General features: G+C 37.9%; 1 protein-coding gene across 4 annotated transcripts; it reads right to left on the bottom strand.

Moving 5' to 3' along the window:
• Positions 1–304: 304 nt before the first annotated feature.
• LOC134351922 (carbohydrate sulfotransferase 12-like) lies at positions 305–18,385 on the bottom strand. Of its 4 annotated transcripts, none has more exons than XM_063058838.1 (2): positions 18,250–18,385; positions 305–6,673 (listed from the first exon to the last, which is right to left on the bottom strand). In XM_063058838.1, exon 2 carries the CDS (start codon positions 6,588–6,590, stop codon positions 5,307–5,309), a length of 1,284 nt encoding a protein of 427 aa, XP_062914908.1. In that variant the 5' UTR covers positions 6,591–6,673; positions 18,250–18,385; the 3' UTR covers positions 305–5,306. The 4 variants fall into 4 exon arrangements, with proteins under 4 accessions (XP_062914908.1, XP_062914907.1, XP_062914910.1 ...); XM_063058837.1 differs by having other exon boundaries at positions 18,237–18,362; XM_063058840.1 differs by lacking the exon at positions 18,250–18,385 and adding an exon at positions 17,934–18,066.
• Between the last annotated feature and the right edge of the window lie 360 nt (positions 18,386–18,745).

Raw genomic sequence — 18,745 nt, 5'->3', positions numbered from 1 at the left:
TGTGCCCACACGTATTATTTATTATATATTTGCACAGATTGCCTTCTTTTGCACATTGATTGTAAGTCTTTGTAGTTTTTTTCTTGATTCTGTTGTATTTCTTTGTTCTACCTTGAGAATGCCAACAAGAAAATGAATTGCAAAGTAGTATATGGTGACATAAGTACTGAAAATAATTTTATTTTGTAAGTTTCAGCTTTGATTTACTTTGAAGCTGATCACTATGCAATTCACTGAGATTTAGACTTAGGTATAGTCTTTGTGAAATACCATGGATGTTTCAGCAAAATCATATCAAAGAATTGTCCAAAAGTCACAGGGTATTCTTAACCAATACAATTGGGTTCAAGTATGTGAATGAGAACTTTCTTTACAAGTTTTATAACATCAGAACGTTTCGTTGTAGAGTATAATTTAGTTAGGAGCAAAAATTTTAGTTATGCATTTTCTAACCCTCCTCTGTATCCAGAAGAAGCAGCTGACAAATTCCATTCACACAATAGCTGTATTGTACATAATTAAGCCTGAGGTTTTATTGCACATTTACAAGAAAAACAGTAACTTTACAAAAATATCTACACTGAACAGCACATATTTTCACTTTTTGCCCACTTTATAGAAATGCAAAACTAAGAGATAGCAAAAACTGCTGTTGTTCATCTTTGAAATAAAAACAAAAGAAACTAATAGGCAATACGTGATATATTCCATTGAAAGTGTAAAATTTTATAAATAGCAGTTTTTAAAAAAAGAGTTGTAGACATTTTTTTTACATTTTCTCTCAAAGTTCCATTTTACATGTTCCCAGTTCATATGTGGTCATTCACCTGGATATGACCGTTAATTTAGAGATCTGAATAGAATAAATAATGTATTGAACATTTTAAAGAAAACAAAGTTCAAAAATGCAACTTTATAAAATCTGTCATTATCAAAATATACTTTAAAAAGTTCAATTTACACAAAGATCCAAGACTTCCCTTCATTTAAAAGTATGTTTTTAAACTTCAATGGAACTTCACATCAAATGGAGAAAAGAGTTGTGACTGTACATACAAGTAACACAATGACCAGGCACTTGAAATGCACCTTTTCATCTGCAAAGTGCACAAATTCTCGTGCTTTTGTTTAGTTAAAAATAAAAATCACATCTGGTCTCTGAATGACTTCACATATCAAATAATATCAACATTAACAAGTAACTGAAGCATAAGTTTACATTAATACACAAAATGAAAGTTAAATCAGATTTTTACTCTGGTTTATGGAATGCTACAAGTACAATGATTTTGGAGTTACTAGGATGATTAATAGTTAGAAACCATTAATCGCAATTATGAAATATCTGGAAATTCTAAAAACATAGTTACTGTTGGTTGTAAAGGTATACTTATTCTGATACTGGAATATTTCCATGAACAGGCTAGAGCAAGAATTAGATATACAGAATAACAATTAATAATTTGTTCTTAAACTGATCCTCAATTACACCCATAAATCTAAAGCTGCCTCTAAGTTCTACATTTTCTCTTTATTGCAAGATATAACTGCCCTGCATTAAAAAATGTAAATTAGATGAAGTGATTCAATTATATGGTTTAGACCATATATATTTTATCACCCTAATAATTTTACAAGTGGAGTACAGGAAAACATGTTCAATTTAGCAACCATACAGAAAAATAAAACAAACCCAAAAACAGTTGTGAAAATTCAAAAATCAGGGGTTAAAAAAGCATAGTATCAGGAATACAGGTACTAAATTTTACAATGTTACCTCAACACCATCTTGCCTGCTCCATTCTCTTGCTCATGGGAAGTTTGCTGTGGGCTTAGAGTGGGTGCAGCGGAGATATACAATAAAGGTTGTGAGATTTTAGTTGTATGGAAAAGCCAAGAAAGTTCTTTTCAGAACAAATGGTTAATGGGAAACTTGAAGGCACGTACAGATTTTCCAATGGTTTTGATAGATTGAACTTAGCCAATTTAGTTCATATTCTCTCTGCATATTCTTATTGTAATAAAGCACAATAGTTCTCCACATTTAAATTTAATCTCCCATATTTTGTAAAATTCACTAGTCAATATCCTTTTAAAATATTACCACCCTCACTGTTCATTAGATTTCCAAGATGCATGACATCTACTAATTTTGAAATCTAGAAGTCAAAAGTCAAAAATACCCAATACCAACTCTTGGTGATAGAGCAATCTGTCTCTCAGCCAACATCATAATCTAACAGCCACTACCCCTTTAATCCCATTGCCTTCAATTATGCTAAGCTTGTCATGTTAAATTTATGTTTTCCTTGCAGTTTGCCTGAATGCAAAGATATTACAATGCACGGAGGAAAAGGGCAGACAGGAAAAGAAGGGAGTATGAAAAATGTTTGTTGCACTTGCATACCACCTTGGCAAATGGTACATATGCATCACATGCGTAGTTGGTAATACAGGCAACTCAATAGGTCAAAACATAGCATAATTAGCATCATACTTGCAATATTTAATTTCACACAAACTCATTAACTAGTTGAAAGTGTGAAGCATGATGTGATTGGTGACTCTCAAATTATCACTTTCACTTATTAAAGACCAAAATAGTCTGAGTGAAGGCATTTTTAAAATTTCAAGAATACTTCAAGGGAAAAGATTATTGCAGCTCTGAAGCAATAAATATACAAGCCTATGTGCTTAGTTTCTGTACAAAGCATAACTCTTCCTCACCAGCCCTATTCCACATACAGAAAAGTAATCTGTAAACATCCTCTCATTTTATATTTTCAATCTCAAGGGCCCATAATTTAATAATTCATGTCTCAAAGCCAGAATTGTACGGCAGACAATTTCAACACATTGCAAGCTTGAAATGGTTGTGTAGTTTTAAGCTGGTTTGTGTATGAAAAACATGGTGGACCTCCTTTTCCAGAGGGATTACTCAGTCCTGAGTAAGGGTCTCAGCCTGAAACATCGGCTGTACTCCTTTATATAGCTGCTGCCTAGCCTTCTGAGTACCTCCAGCATTTTATGTGTGTTGCTTGAAGATTAGTACCTTGTTTTTGTCTGGGTACACTGAAACCTCTGAATTTAATACCAAATTCTCCAGGTTTTACTCATCCTTTCTTTTTGAGAACTCGTCATTTCTGCCTGTCATCATTGTGGGTGTTTTGTTTTCAACTGATAATAGTTTTATCTGTGGCATATCCAATGGCCTCATTAGTAATGTGTTACATAGAAAAGGAGCACATCTTTATAAATGCTACCTCAGCTGTGCTCAGTTCACTTGGCCTCACCCTTCCAGATATTCCCTTTGTTCTGCTCATCCTCTTCCACCTTCTCTGCTACTGAAAACCAACTTACACTTCTCTTTCCCCAATTCTGACAGTGTTCTAATCCTGAGACATTACACACTTCCCTTTCCACAGAAGCTGTTAAGCTTGCTTTTCCAACGTTTTCAACTTTTAATTCATGCAATAAATTGCCTCCATGAGCCCTCAGCTTTCAAAGTAATCTCATGTCACAACTTGTAAACACATTTTGGAAACCTAAATATTTAAAATCTACTAGCTCTGCCATATTGACTCTGGTTCCTCAAAGAACTTTGATAAAAATCATATACTATTTCTATTTTATAACTTATGCCAAATCTATTTACAACTTGCCAACTGTACAGCTGGTATCTTAATGAACACTTTTAGCATTTTTGCTACAATTGTCAGACTGATTGATAACTATTTTATGCCTATTACCCTTATTCAATAAGGGCATCGCATTGATAATTTTTCAATCCTCTCACACCTCTCTGGAATCCAAGTTGTTTTTATTTGAAAAACTATTTCTTATAGGATCCCAAGATGCAAATAACCAGGTCCAGAGAGCTTAATTTTTTGACCCATTAGTTTGCCTAACATCAATACTCTAATTGTGAAGGGATTTAATTTCTTTCCCAGTACTACTAGTATGTGCTGCTACCACCTAACTCCTCTGCCATTTATTCCTTATCACTATGTTCCTAGTCTTTAAAAGGCCCGTTCACTTTGAACTTTCTCCCCTTTTAAATGCTTAAGTTTCTCTTGATATCTAGTCTACTTCAAAAGACAAGTCATTCTTCACAATATTAAAATTAAAACTAATTTTTTACTAGTTTTATTAAAACTAATAAGAATGGAACAGAGCTTCATATTATCAGGACTTCCATAAAGGCCAAAACTCTCCTTGCTCAAGATAGCTTCCAAATTAGGACAAAAAATATTTTCCTAACTTTTAACTATACAAACAACATGTGTGCAAAGACACCCCTAACCTGATCAAGTTTATTTGTTTGTCCCATAATTGAATAATTTTCATTAAACAATATATTAACACTTTTCTATGTCCTTATGGACTAGGATCAGTAGTTCAACTTACTGAAATTTGACACCATGTGCAAAATGTATTTACTGCTGTGAGAAAATACAAGGCACATAATTTTGACTTAATATGTTTCCAAGCACAATAGCTACAAATAGCATTGTTTGTACCCATTTAATTTAGCAGAAATTAAATAACTGCTTGCAATAAGTACGGTTAAATTTGGTATTAACTCAATATTGCAATCTTCTGGAAGATATTAAGTAATTATCTCATTTTTTTCCATAAGTAATCACTTTCAAGCTGTTGTAGCAAATACATTAAGGACAGTAAAAGATGGGCAGTATTAGGCCTTATTTTAAGAAGAACATAAATGTCAAAGTATATTATGCAGGACATCATGAATGGGGCAAGTACAAAGCAGGTTAACCAAATGAGTTTTTGTTAAAACTCTTTTTTTAAGTCTCTATACTATGGGAGGAAGCTTAAAACGCAATCAAAAATACAATAAACAGACATTGATAAAGACACAATATTCTTAGTATTTTCCTGATAATGATTCTAACAACCTAAATCCAAAAAGCACTCGAAAGATTTTTCAACAATTGCTATGGGGTTATTAATATCAAACACCTCAAAACAGCAATAAAGATCTTACTCTCACAGCAAGGATCATGTTAAATACCAATTATTTTCACTCCACATTATGGCAGTTTAGCAGATACAGAATACAACTCCAAGACTATCAGACTGATTTTACAACTATCTATTGATAAGGATAGCTGGCAAATAAAATACACGGGACAAGGCGGAGAAATGTAACAATCAATATGCTATGAGTGCATCATCTCCAAAATTTCAATTTGTTTTTGGCATGAAGAGGTCAGTCAAGGAGTTAAAAGGCATTAACTATATGAGTACTTATCTTACTTAAGGCAATTAGTGCATCTATGAGATCAGTCAAGTAATAAATTTGGTTTGGGATAACCAAAGATAACAAAGTCAGGCTTGTAAATTTCATATAGTTTTCTCCTCCATGCCACTGGAATTTTTGCAAACCATTCATGTTCCCAACTGGCAACTGTCTGATTCCGTGAACTGGATGGAAATTGAACAAGCTTGTCAACCTTCAGCAATTTGAGTAAATAACTGGCATCCTCATCCAAACTCTCTAATTTTCCAATAAAATCATAATTTATTTGACATGGGTGACACAGTCTATATACCTGACGCCAGTGTTCATTAAAAGAGATCTCCTTCTCAGTCTGAGGATCCAACAAATACTGAATGAAGTTAGTAAAGGTGAGCTTGATTCCTGCAGAGAAAGCTTCATTGACAGTTTGCGGAGGGTTGGAATAATTAGCATACAGTTTGAGCATTGGCCTTGCAAATCGGCTATAAAAATCATTGTTCTGAACAGCAAATTTGCTGCGAAATGCAGAAATTAATCTTACAAAAGGATCCCGTACAAAGAGAAACTTGGTATACTTCTTCAGTCTGATCTTCATCAACTGTTTTGAGAATTTTCCATACCGTTTCCAGAACTTGTTAAATGTCAAATGGCTGGTTGAGTTGTGTATAAGGTCCCTGGGGATTTCAAGTGGGTCACGATATGGAATACCTTGATTTAAAAGACTTTGACTTAATAGAATCATGATCCGTTTCCAATTAGTGCATGCTACCTTTGGTACGTAACAATAAATAATCCCATGCCGGTCATCCACAATTAGATGGTCCAATTCTTTATTTGGAATATCTTCAAAATTCCTATTTTTTCCTGAGAACATAACACTAGAGTCTGTACAAGCATCTTCAAGTTTTTGTTTCCTCTCTTTCTGTATCCGTTGTAATTCATTGGTAGTTTTCCCAGAATTGATTCCCAATTCAAAGCTTTCCACTTTCTCCTCAAAGTCAGGCTGAGATACTTCATTCAAAAGTTGGTTTACTTTTGAATTTTCTGTCTCTTTGTATTCTTTTGTATTTTCCAAATACATTAACTCCAGATTATCAGGAATACTAGCCTTGGAACTGGTTATTCTCTCTCCTGCTATCTTTTTGGAATTTGAATGGTCATAGTTTTGGTTTTTCATGGGTGGAAGATGTGTGGCCTGAATTTGTATGAAAGCAGTGTGCAAATAGAAACGAGCTGTTCCAACATCATCCCAATAAAATATGATCAGTAGAATCATAAACACACAAGCCATAATGCCACAGAACTGGAAAATCCGAGATTTACTCATCTTGAGGCTTTAACAACCTGTCCTGGCTTGGTCACCAGGCCTTTGGTAAAAGTTTCAGTGAAAAACCATCTCAAAACTGCAACCTGCAACAAAAAAAAATGAAAAAAAGATTCAGATTCATAATCATTCAATTGCAAAAATTACGTATGACATTATTTAAGGTAAAACATATCAATTATGAACAAACTTAGGGCTTTAATTCTGCCTTAAAATTAAATGTGATTAATATGGAGTGCAATCAACCTTTATTCGATTGAAGAGGTAGGCAGTACATGGAAATAACTAGCGCAATTGTACATCTGCCTGTTATAATGCAGACAAAGTTTCACTGAAACAGATTGATAATGTGAATTTAACAGTTAGGAACCTGCTTCCACTACAAGTTAACTTGAAATTATCCCTAAAGAAGTTTGGAAAACTGTTGTATCAAAGCAGTGAGACAGAATTTTTCTCGAAGTCGTGCAATAGCTTCAAAGTTATTAGAGAAAAGAAATACAGGTGTCCCCTGCTTTTCGAACATTCGCTTTACGAAACCTTACTGCTACGAAAGACCTACATTATTTTCGCTTTCAGGTGTTTTCACTGTTACGAAAAAAAAATTCAGCACGCGATAAAAGGCAGCGCGCCCCGAGCAGCCGCTCTCCCCCGGATTTGGAACTGCTTTACTTTAACACGTGCCTGTGAGCAGCTGTTTGCAAGATGAGTTCTATGGTATCAGAAAAGCCTGAAAGAGCTCGTAAGGGTGTTACACTTACGGTAAAACTAGACATAATTAAGCGTTTTGATCATGGTGAACGAAGTAAGGACAACGTGAGTTTGGCTTGTGGAAGCTGACGAACATGATGTTGGAGGTTTTGGCATCCCACGACCAAGAACTGACAGATGAAGAGCTCATGCAATTGGAAGAAAAAAGGATAACAATGGAAACCAAATGAGTAACGATAAAGTACGACTTTAATTTTGAAAGGGTACGTCAGATTAGAGGATATTTGCAGGATGGTTTGAGTCCTTATTAAAGAACTGTGTGATAGAAAAATGCGCGAGGCTCAGCAGTCAAGCAAGCCTTCCACATCAGCCACAGCAGACGACGAACCTCAACCTTTGACATCGAGGCGGGCAGAGATAGAAGATGAGCTGCCTGCTCTAATGGAAACAGGCGACGAGATGACACCCCAGTGTCCCACCACCCCAACCCCCAGGCCACGGACCGATACCGATTCGCGGAGAATGCAAAGGTAGCCGGGAGGCACACAGCACATCTTTAAGAAAAAAGCCAAAATAAACATGCTAATTAATTAGGTGCTGCCGACACATAATTGTCGGCCCAGACCAGAGATGTGCTGTGTACCTCCCGACTACCGCTGGACCCCTGCGTTCTTCACGGCAATGTATCGCTCAGCGGCCCGGAGGGTGGGGGCCACAGCACCACCCAAACTCCAACAAGTCTAACACACCATCATGCGCTCCGCGCTGTCTTCTTGATTCCGGTAAGTGATACTACACTGTACATACATTATTTCTACTTTATATAGGCTGTGTATTTTTACATGTTATTTGGTATGATTTGGCAGCTTCATAGCTTAAGGATTACTGGAGAGAGTGTTCTTGCCAACAGGGCTTGCGTGAGATTTTCTGCCGACGGCGCTTGCGTGAGATTTTCGCTACGGAGAACAGTTCAGTAATGATTGTGGAAAAGTATTTCTACTTTATATAGGCTGTGTATTTATCATATCATTCCTGCTTTTACTATATGCTAGTTATTTTAGGTTTTGTGTGTTATTTGGCATGATTTGGTAGGTTATTTTTGAGTCTGCAAATGCTCACAAAATTTTCCCATATAAATAAATGGTAATTGCTTCTTCGCTTTACGACATTTCGGCTTACGAACCGTTTCATAGGAACGCTCTACCTTCGGATGGCGGGGGAAACCTGTACGACAAAAATATTAAAGCAGCATTGACAGTTTTATGACGAGAGCTCAAAACTTAATGCCAAGGGAATATGGATACTTGCCAGCTCTAATACAGACATAATTAACCGGTGTTAATTAAGCAAAAAGAGCTTGTGGTGAGGCGTTTCTCATGGTAGAGATTAGAAATATTTTATAGTGAACCAACTTAAGCAATGAAGGCACTGATGGAAAAGGAAACAATGGGGTTAGGGATGATTTTGACAGGGACAAGAAATTTGTGATGGCAAATCTTTTTAATAGTGAACTTACAGTATGGAAAATTAATTCTGTTCAATGATGTTAAAATTATTCAGGAAAGTCGGTTACTCATGGGTCAAAATTGCCACTGAATCTCTGTGAAGCAACTAAAAGAGAAATTAACATGAATAATTGCTTACGCTAAGATGCACATGATTAAGTTCGAACAGCTGAACCAGAATTCTGTACGTGGATTAATCATGCTGCAATTCTCCACCCAATAAAATGGTTGATAGCACAATTTTTGGCTGATGTATCCAGCTGCAGAAAACTGTCCCTAAGTAAAACCCCACCTTCAAATGCAAGTTTAAGTGTAATTTTAACATTTTCATCTGCATATTTCTGACATTTAATAAGTAATCAATTTCTGTATGTTCAAATTAAATCAATGTTAACCTAAGATTAAAATTTTGAACTCTTACCAAATAGATTAGATCGAGATACTTTATTAATCCCAAAGGAAATTAGTGTCAGTAGTATTACAAGTGCACGGATATACAAATATTAGAAGAGAAGAAATAAAAAAGTTACCTTATAATTGACAAGATTTACAAGTCAAAGATTATAAGATCACTTCCCTGGCTATAGGTGGACTCATTATACCGCCTGATGGCCAAGAGTAAGAATGACCTCATATACTGCTCATTGGAGCAGTGCAGTTGTCTTAGTCTGTTACTGAAAGTGCTTCTCTGTTCAGCCAAGGTGGCATACAGGGGGTGAGAAACATTGTCCAAAATTGCCAGGTTTTTCCAGAGGGTTCTTTGTTCTACCACAACCTCCAGTGTGTCCAGTTTGACTCCTATAACAGAGCCAGCCTTTCTCATCTGTTTATTAAAGCTGTTGGCATCACCCATGTTGGTGCCATTGTCTCAGCACACCACTGCATAGAAGATTGTAGTGGTGGCAACAGACTGGTAGAACATGAGAAGGCAAGATCTGCATACTCCAAAGGACTTCAGTCTCCTCAGGAAGTCGAGTTGACCCTGGCCCTTACACAGTCTCTGTGTTGGTGCTGTACTCAAGTATGGCGTCCAGGTGCACCTCTAAGTTACTTGTAGGTCCTCACCACATCCACATACTCACCATCAATAGTAACACGGAGCGGTGTAGGCCTGTCTTCCTAAAGTTATCACCATCTCCTTTATCTTTCTGATGTTGAATTGCAGATGATTCAACTTGCACCATTCAACAAAGTCCACCATCAGGGCCTTATATTCTGTCCTCCCCTTAAACACCCACCTATTGCTGAGTCATCAGAGAATTTTTGCAGATGATCTGACTTTGTGTTGTATCTAAAGTCCAAGGTATACAGAGTAAACAGGAAAAGCAAGGACAAAATTCCAGAAACTTTCCTAGGTAAAAGATGTTCTACAAGATAAAAAAAAATGTTGATAGTATATAATGGAAATGGAATCTCATGATAAGGATGCAGTTATAGCAAGAACTACACAAATCTACATAGAAATTTAAATTTGATTATTGATATAACTCAAATCCATAGGAATAATTTACTAAACCATAATTTGAACACAAATATCACTGCGTATATCCATAGTTTAATTCTGCCAATGATAAATTTGCCAAACACTAGAGAAATTTTCTTAGCCATAAATACACCAATTCCAGTATACCATATACTCCAAAGCACATTTCTTCCATTGTCACAACCTTAATATACATTTTTAAAAAAAGAGGAATCACTGGATATTGCAAAATTCTGCAAGATTTGTTGCAAAGTTAGTCTTGAAATATTCATAAATATTCTGTAATCATTTTGCTTATGACTGACTTGAGAACTTCTAAAATTTTAAACTACAGTATTTGGGATAAAACATTAAATATGGCTTTATGAAGCCAAGATTAATATTATTGTATTATTGCTTACAACACAGCAAATTATATCCTGCCCTAAAAATTGCTAGGGACATTTGGTTCCACAAATACCACACATGCAGCACAACTATTTTTTTCCATTTGTTTGTTTTATTTTCCTGACCAAACTGATAAAAACTAAAAACAAGTTCATTTGAAAAAAATTGTAATTTGGTTCTCAGATACTAAACAAAACTACTCTGCTTAAATTGCTATCTTTACTGGAGAAATTTAATAACAAAGGTTTAATAGAATGAAATATGGTTCTTTATTGTGCAATTTAACATGTTTTGAAAATAGAACAAATTCTAACTGCGATTCAAAGTACCCAAAAAAGAAAACGTGATTTAAGATCATTTGTATAGGCAACTCTAGCATCAAGAAGGCTTTGCATTCCCAGAAGACCACCCATATCGCATTTGTCCGTAATGCAGACCAATTCTCCCCTCAATTGAATCCCATGTTAAAAGGGGAGATGCATTCCTACAGGATGTTTTTTTTTTCTCCTATTAAGCTAGCTTGGCAGCAATGGTAAAGTGACTCACCGCCATATTTAAGAGCCAAAGCCAACACTGCAATCAAGGAATGGATAAGGATTTGGATCCAGGGTTAGTAAGTGGAGATATCACAAAAAGGGGTGAAATTCCAAAAAAATTCGTTATTGGGAGAAGGAGAGTCACAGGGAATAATGGATTAAGTGTGGAGTAATGACAAGGAATTATTTTAAGGAACCAGAGTAAGATCTGGCTTTACTTACTGCAGCTCCCCACAATGCAGCACATCAGAGAAAATGCCTTGCAAATAGAGAGTTTGGCAATGCTGCAGCATGAGACATTTATTCATGTGTCCTTGGACTGGAGAAGACACAGCAAAGGAGGGCAAATTGACAAAATTTGTTGTTTTTTCATATTTTGTGTTTAGTTCCAACACTAAATCCTAAAGAGCAAGATTTATTTTGCATCTCAAATCTTTGGGTAATGACCCCTGAATTCCATTGAGTTGAATTATCATTACCTGAACTGCCATATCATGGGGGATCATCTGCACTGCATGCCTGCTTATTCTGGTAATGCATCTCTATTAGTATGAAAGCTATCCAAGGCGATGCCCTGTTTATTTAACTTTAGAGTAATTTATTCAGTCATTCTACTCCAAATTCAGAATAACCTGCATACAGCAAAATTATTCTCATAGTAGTAAAACAAGTATATTACAACAAATTAAAGTTAAGACAGATGTATGGTTATTTAAGAAAAAAACTGAAGTGTTTCGAAAGATATTAGGGTATATAAAACATTATGGAACCGGACTAGAATACCAAATTTGTTTTTACACTACTTATATATTTTCCCTTAAAAAAAATATCTCCAAGTGGAGACTTGTTAAAATATACTTCACATATGGTCAGCTTCAACCAAGAATCCAGTAAGGTGGAACCACAGAACTAAACCGCACACAATTCAGCAAAAATTGAAATCATACTGTGAATAAATGGGAATAGCTCGTTGTAAAGTGGCAAAGATTCGGAAATCCAGCTTCAATGCATTAAAGAAATTAGACTGATAGATTACAGAAGTGATAATTAATACGGGTGAGATTTGTTACCAAACAAAATTCTGAGGTTGACAAAACGTAACAAATAGAGGAAGAGTTAATCTGTTCCACTACACCAGTAAGATGCACAAATTCCTAGCAAGATTATTGCAGGCCCCATTTAGTAAACTTTGGCATTAAACTAAATAAAAGAGGATTAGAGGAAGCAATTTACATTTTTTCAAGCACTAATTTTGCCGAAGCAGCAATTTTTACCATATTTTGCAAAGTATGAATACATTTCTTGATGAAATCTCATCCACCGGCACAATGAAAAACAGAAAATGCAGAGAAAGCTAGCAAGTCAGATATCACCTCTGGAAAAAATAGTTAATATTTCAAGTCTGAGACCCATTACCAGCTGAACTTTTCCAGTACATTAACTTCAGATTTCCAACATCTATAGCTGCTTGGATTTCCATCAGAAAATAAGACAATTCTCATCCTTATTCTGTCATTTCCTGATTATACTTCGTGCACAATAGCAAAATCTATGTGCTTGAAGATGTAAATCTGATCAATGAAGATTTATAATTTGTACTAGAGAAGAAAGGTAAGATAGAAATAAAGGACTTAGAAGCTAGAGTGGCAATGGAAATGCACATTGTCAGCAATTAAAGATGAGAAAACAGTAGGAGACTCCAAAGTTAAGGTCAGAGCTCCCAAGTGGGATAAAACAAGTTACAAAGGCATGGCCAAAATTAGCACATGTCCAGTCAGCAATTACAGATGAGAGGAAACAGTAGGAAACTCCAAAGTTAAGATCAGAGATCCCAAACAAGATAAAACCAATATGCACAGTGCTGTTTGTCAACAGCACAGGCATGCTGATTTAGACAACAGGATAAATGGGTGCCAGGAAGTTTAGGAGCGGGAGAAAAAGGCCCAGGTGGTTATAAATAACAAGTGAAGTACAGTACTGCAGGGGCTCCCACAGTAACATAAGAGCTGACTTATGAAAATCCCACTTTTCAAGATTGGAAAATTAGTTACAGAAATGTACACATTTCAGGAGTTATGGAATTTAAGTAACTGGTAATTTAAAAAATGTCTTTAAAAAATATTTCACATTCAGCACCATTGCCCTTAAGAACTCAGGCTGTCAGTTCACAATGAGACCACTCAAGAGATTTACTTTGTAAACTGACCAATCTCTTCTATTGACATTTGTAAAATACTTTATCAAACATTGGAACATCCATTGATACTTTAAGGTCAAAGCTAGCCATGGAAGGTGGGGCAGATTCTGTACCTTTGCAGCTACACAAAGGAAGACAATAAATAAATGACCATATTAATCAACCCCAATTGATTTTTTTTTCTCCCAGAAAAAAGTTTACAGGCAATTCTCTGGAACCAAACTTGAGGAGTGCCTGTTTACAATAGGCTTGGGTCGAGATCAGCAGTCAAAATGCACACACAAATTTGACACACGAGGATATTAATGCCATGTCAGTCAGGTGAAGGTAGCCCATTGATTTAGCTTTGCCTTAGTGATTTCCAATGAAATGTAAGAGAATTTCTTCAAGCACATGTACAATCTCTTGATCTTCCTCTCCTTATTTTGTCCAGTTTATGGCACAACTGATAATGATTTCTTTTTTAAATCTACCTTCCAACTTCATAGTCTGTCTTTTAAACAAAAGATCTTTATGTTTTGCCTCCAACATGGATCACAACCTTGGTCTACTTGCCAACCCTGCCCAATGTTCTGCAGGACATTCCGATGTCAGAGTGATTGATATAGTGCAGAAGCAGACTCTTCGGCCCAATTTTATGCTGACCTTCAAATACCCACTTGTACTAATCCCATTTTATTCCCCTCTTCCTCCCCCCACATTCCCATCAACTCCCACACTCACCTACATACTAGGGGTAATTTACAATGGTCAATTAACCCACCAACTTGCATGCTTTTAGGATGTGGGAGGAACCCCACACAGTCTGAGGAAGAACAAGCAAAATCCACAAACATGAGTTTAGGATTGAACCCAAGGCAATGGAGTTGCAAGGCAGCAGCTCAGCTAGTTGTATCCTGGTGTCATTCATGCTAGTAACAGGAGAGGGGCTGCAGCGCTATTTGGCCTTTCAAATCTATTGAGATCCCATGCAAAGTAAATCCATCTAATCCCATGTCTCTGTCCACAGCTTTGCAAATTTGGTTCCAGCTTCCTTTTAACGTTACAACTGAATTTGTCCAGTGATATTCCTGGCAGTTTTCGCTAGACATTAACGATGTGCTTAATAAAAATATTACCCCACATTTCACTTTCTTTTGATAATCACCTACATTCTATGTCCCCTGGATCGTCACCCTTTAACCTTACCATCTACTCTTTATGATTTTTAATAACTCCATCAGATCTCCTTATAATCTGCTTTGGTCCAAGGAGAACAACCTCACTATCCTATTCTCATCCTTGGAATCATTTCAGGAAATGACTCCCACACCCACATTATGGCTTTCACATCCTTCTTAAAGTGTGGCACCAAAACAGGGTAATACTGAATGAGGCTGGAGAAATGTTTATAAGAGATATAATCACCACTTCCTTGCTGAGAATCCCTTTTTGAACCACATTCTCAACAAATTATACACCGATCCTAAATTAATCTGCTTCTGTTACCCTTGGTTAAATATTGCCTCCTCTCATTCTTCCTCGCAAACTGCAACAGCTCACGATCTTCAGAACATCTTCCTTTGCAGTGACTTCAACAGCATCTACAACTACCAGGGAATCATTTAACATCTTAGTCATGTGTTCTGTTGCTAAGAGTGGATTTTCTTTTTAGTCTCTGACCAGCTACAGTATATCTCTACTCTTGCAATCCAAGTCTATAGAAAGAGTTTTGAATGCCCTTTTATGTTTGCTGCCAATCTTTTCTCGTAGGAAATAAGGCAGAAATATTTTCACCGCCCATTGTTCAATTATAATTTTGATTGACATACTCAGATTTCAATTTCAAGATATGAATATCTATCCAAATATGAGGTTAATATAGAAGAATTCTACTAGGGAGAAAGGTCAGTGATGATCTTAACAGATGGAGGGCCAGATCTGTTCTTCATCCTATTGACATTGCCCTCTTTTCCAAATGACTATTTTTACCATACCTTTTCCCAGAGCAATTCTACACCTGACGTTCTAATCGTTGTTTCCTAAATGTTCCTCCGCTTAACCTGGCTCATTTCCAAAAGAACAACAACACTAGCTTCTATATGAGCCAGAAATTTACAAATCATCTTGTATTCAGAAACATTTCTAGCCTTTTTATCAAGTTACGTTTCTGTGCGGCTACATCATAATCTCACATGGTTAATTGCATTTGCAGTTCATCAACCTTATTTAGTTTTAATCTTTCATTTATGTATATGCACTTTAAACCTTAAAGCTTCTTATATTCAATCAATCTGGTCCTCTCCAAAAACGACGTCCTGTACATCTCTTCCAGTCCTCCTTACACTAGTTTTCTACTTTTCAACTGCAGCTTTTGTTCCCAAGTAACTCCTCCCACACAGCATGATAGTGTTGTGGCTAGCACAACGTTTTATAGTACCTGCGACCTGGGTTCAATTCCTGCCACTGCCTGTAAGGAGTTTGTATGTTCTCCCCATGACCGTATGAGTTTCCTCCGGGTGCTCCAGTTTCCTCCCACAGTCCAAAGACGGTTGGTAGGTTATTTCATCATTGTAAATTGTCCCAGGATTAGGCTAGGATTAACATAGAACATAGAAACCCTACAACACAATACAGGCCCTTCAGTCCACAAAGCTGTGCTGAACATGTCCTTAACTTCAGAACTACCTTGGTTTACCCATAGCCCTCTATTTTTCTAAGCCCCATGTACCTATCCAGGAGTCTCTTAAAAGACCTTGTTGTTTCCGCCTCCACCACCACCGCCGGCAGCCCATTCCACGCACTCACCACTCTCTGCATAAAAAAAACTTACCCCTGACATCTCCTCTGTAACTACTTCCAAGCACCTTAAAACTATGCCCTCTCGTGCTAGCCATTTCAGCCCTGGGAAAAAGCCTCTGACTATCCACACGATCAATGCCTCTCACTATCTTGTACACCTCTATCAGGTCACCTCTCATTCTCCATCGCTCCAAGGGGAAAAGGCCAAGTTCGCTCAACCTATTCTCATAAGGCATGCTCCCCAATCCAGGCAACATCCTTGTAAATCTCCTCTGCACTCTTTCTTTGGTAAACTGGGGGATCGCTGGGCGGCACAGCTTGAAGGACCAGAAAACCTATTCTGCACTGATTCTCAATAAATAAACAACAGGCACAAGCACCATAAATAAACTTAGGTACAACTGTAACACGAGTATAATCTAACTGCTTACTCAGGCACAAATACCTTCTTTCCCAGATTTGAATTTTTCTTCAAGTTAATTCAAAGTTCCTGGGTACAACAAGGATCCATAATGCATTTCATCTTTTTATAACAGTCATCATAAGCTTAAATGTCCACTGCATCAAGGTCTTACAAAAACTGCTGTCCCGCAAATGTGGTCCTAAAAAATGAAAATTTCTTATACACAGATTTCAATCTTCCAAGAGAATCACAACTTTTTTGTAGGGTTTGGAGGCTTGCGCACCACAATGACCCAGAGAGTTATGTTGGCAGGATTCAGGACTTTATTTGTTGGCTCTTGGTAAGGTCACCCAAGCCAAAGACAGGCCAAAGAGTAGAGGCAGATGAAGAGTGGTGGGGGGGAGGGGGAGGGGGAGAGGGGGGCTCACCTCAGGACTAACAACCCTGACTAGTCAAAAAAAATTGTAACTGAAACAGCAATGAAGAATCCTTCCATATCTGTGTGCAACAGGATATGGCCGAGGAGAGAGATGGATGTCCTTCATTGATGTCCTAAACACCAGCAGTATAACAGGCAGTAACTAACTAACCAAATTTCAATACCTAACTGCCACAAAGAATTAAATAAATTAACAGATCTTACCAAAGCATACCTGCCAAAATTGCAACCGGGTATGATAACATTAATGCAAAGATGGTTCTTTGGCTAGAGCCCCCAGAATCAGGTTCAAAAAAAGGGTCATCTATTCAAAATGGAGATAAGAACCTCCTCCTCCACCCCTCCCACATACTCCACATTGAGAGTAGCTAACCTATCTTTCAAAAGCAAATATGGAAGACCTGCAAGCATAGTCTACTGCTGCTATTTATGATTCAGTACCCTATACGATAATACGAGTACAAAACTTTCTTCGTCAATAAGTAAACAAATTTAAATGAGTAATAATATGAACAGCAAAGATAAATTCAAAAAACACGATCTTTTACTACTTACGATTAACTTTTGTTGGACGTCAATGTTTTAGTGTCCTGCCGCTCGAAATTAACTTCCTAGAGAGCAACTAGTTACATCTTAAACTACACAAACTACTTAAAAGGACAAATCTTCTATCGAATCAGTACTATCAATTGCATCTAAAGTCTAGAACGTCTTTAGACTTCCAATCAAATTTCAACAATTAATACTGGGCACAAACATTTTAGTCGTTCTGTTTCTAACCTTTTACAAGTGGGGCAGAAAATGAAACTGCCATTAATACCAAGAGCCCTTAGTCCATGAGACTACGTTACTTGTAAGCGATCCCTAAATGCACCCCCCCCCCAAAAAAAAGTTTAAGAATATATACCGTGGCTCATTCAAAAGGAGTCTCTAGCATCGTATTTCTAAAGCTTCAAGTTAGGCTCTGCTGTCCAGGTTTAGAACGGTCGGACTAAGAGAAGAAAATAAACTTCTCTTCTTAAAATTTCAGAAGAGTGAAATAGTGCAAAGTCGGCGAGAAAAGCCAAAATACGTCCCTCTCCACTAACCCCACCCCCCAACCAAACCTCGTGGAGTTCCTATTTCACAATGTCCTCTTTATTTCTTTACGGCTGACAGGAATTTTCCTTTGCCTCGATGTAGCGGGTTCTCTCCCAGCGGTGTCGCTTACCTCCTCACCCTACCTCGTGTCCTTTCCGGGGAGGGTCGCAACTGCCGCCCGGGTGCAGATTCGTCACCACCCCGCGGGTCCGGGAACGGGGCTCCGCTTCCCCGACGCTCAGCCGCCTCGCCTCTCCACTCGGGGATGGGGGTCGTCACCACCCCGCGGGTCCGGGAACGGGGCTCCGCTTCCCCGACGCTCAGCCGCCTCGCCTCTCCACTCGGGGATGGGGGTCGTCACCACCCCGCGGGTCCGAGAACGGGGCTCCGCTTCCCCGACGCTCAGCCGCCTCGCCTCTCCACTCGGGGATGGGGGTCGTCACCACCCCGCGGGTCCGGGAACGGGGCTCCGCTTCCCCGACGCTCAGCCGCCTCGCCTCTCCACTCGGGGATGGGGGTCGTCACCACCCCGCGGGTCCGGGAACGGGGCTCCGCTTCCCCGACGCTCAGCCGCCTCGCCTCTCCACTCGGGGATGGGGGTCGTCACCACCCCGCGGGTCCGGGAACGGGGCTCCGCTT

This window comes from Mobula hypostoma, chromosome 9 (genome assembly GCF_963921235.1).
Source record: "Mobula hypostoma chromosome 9, sMobHyp1.1, whole genome shotgun sequence".
NCBI lineage: Eukaryota > Metazoa > Chordata > Chondrichthyes > Myliobatiformes > Myliobatidae > Mobula > Mobula hypostoma.
This window is presented reverse-complemented; position numbering and strand designations above follow the sequence as displayed.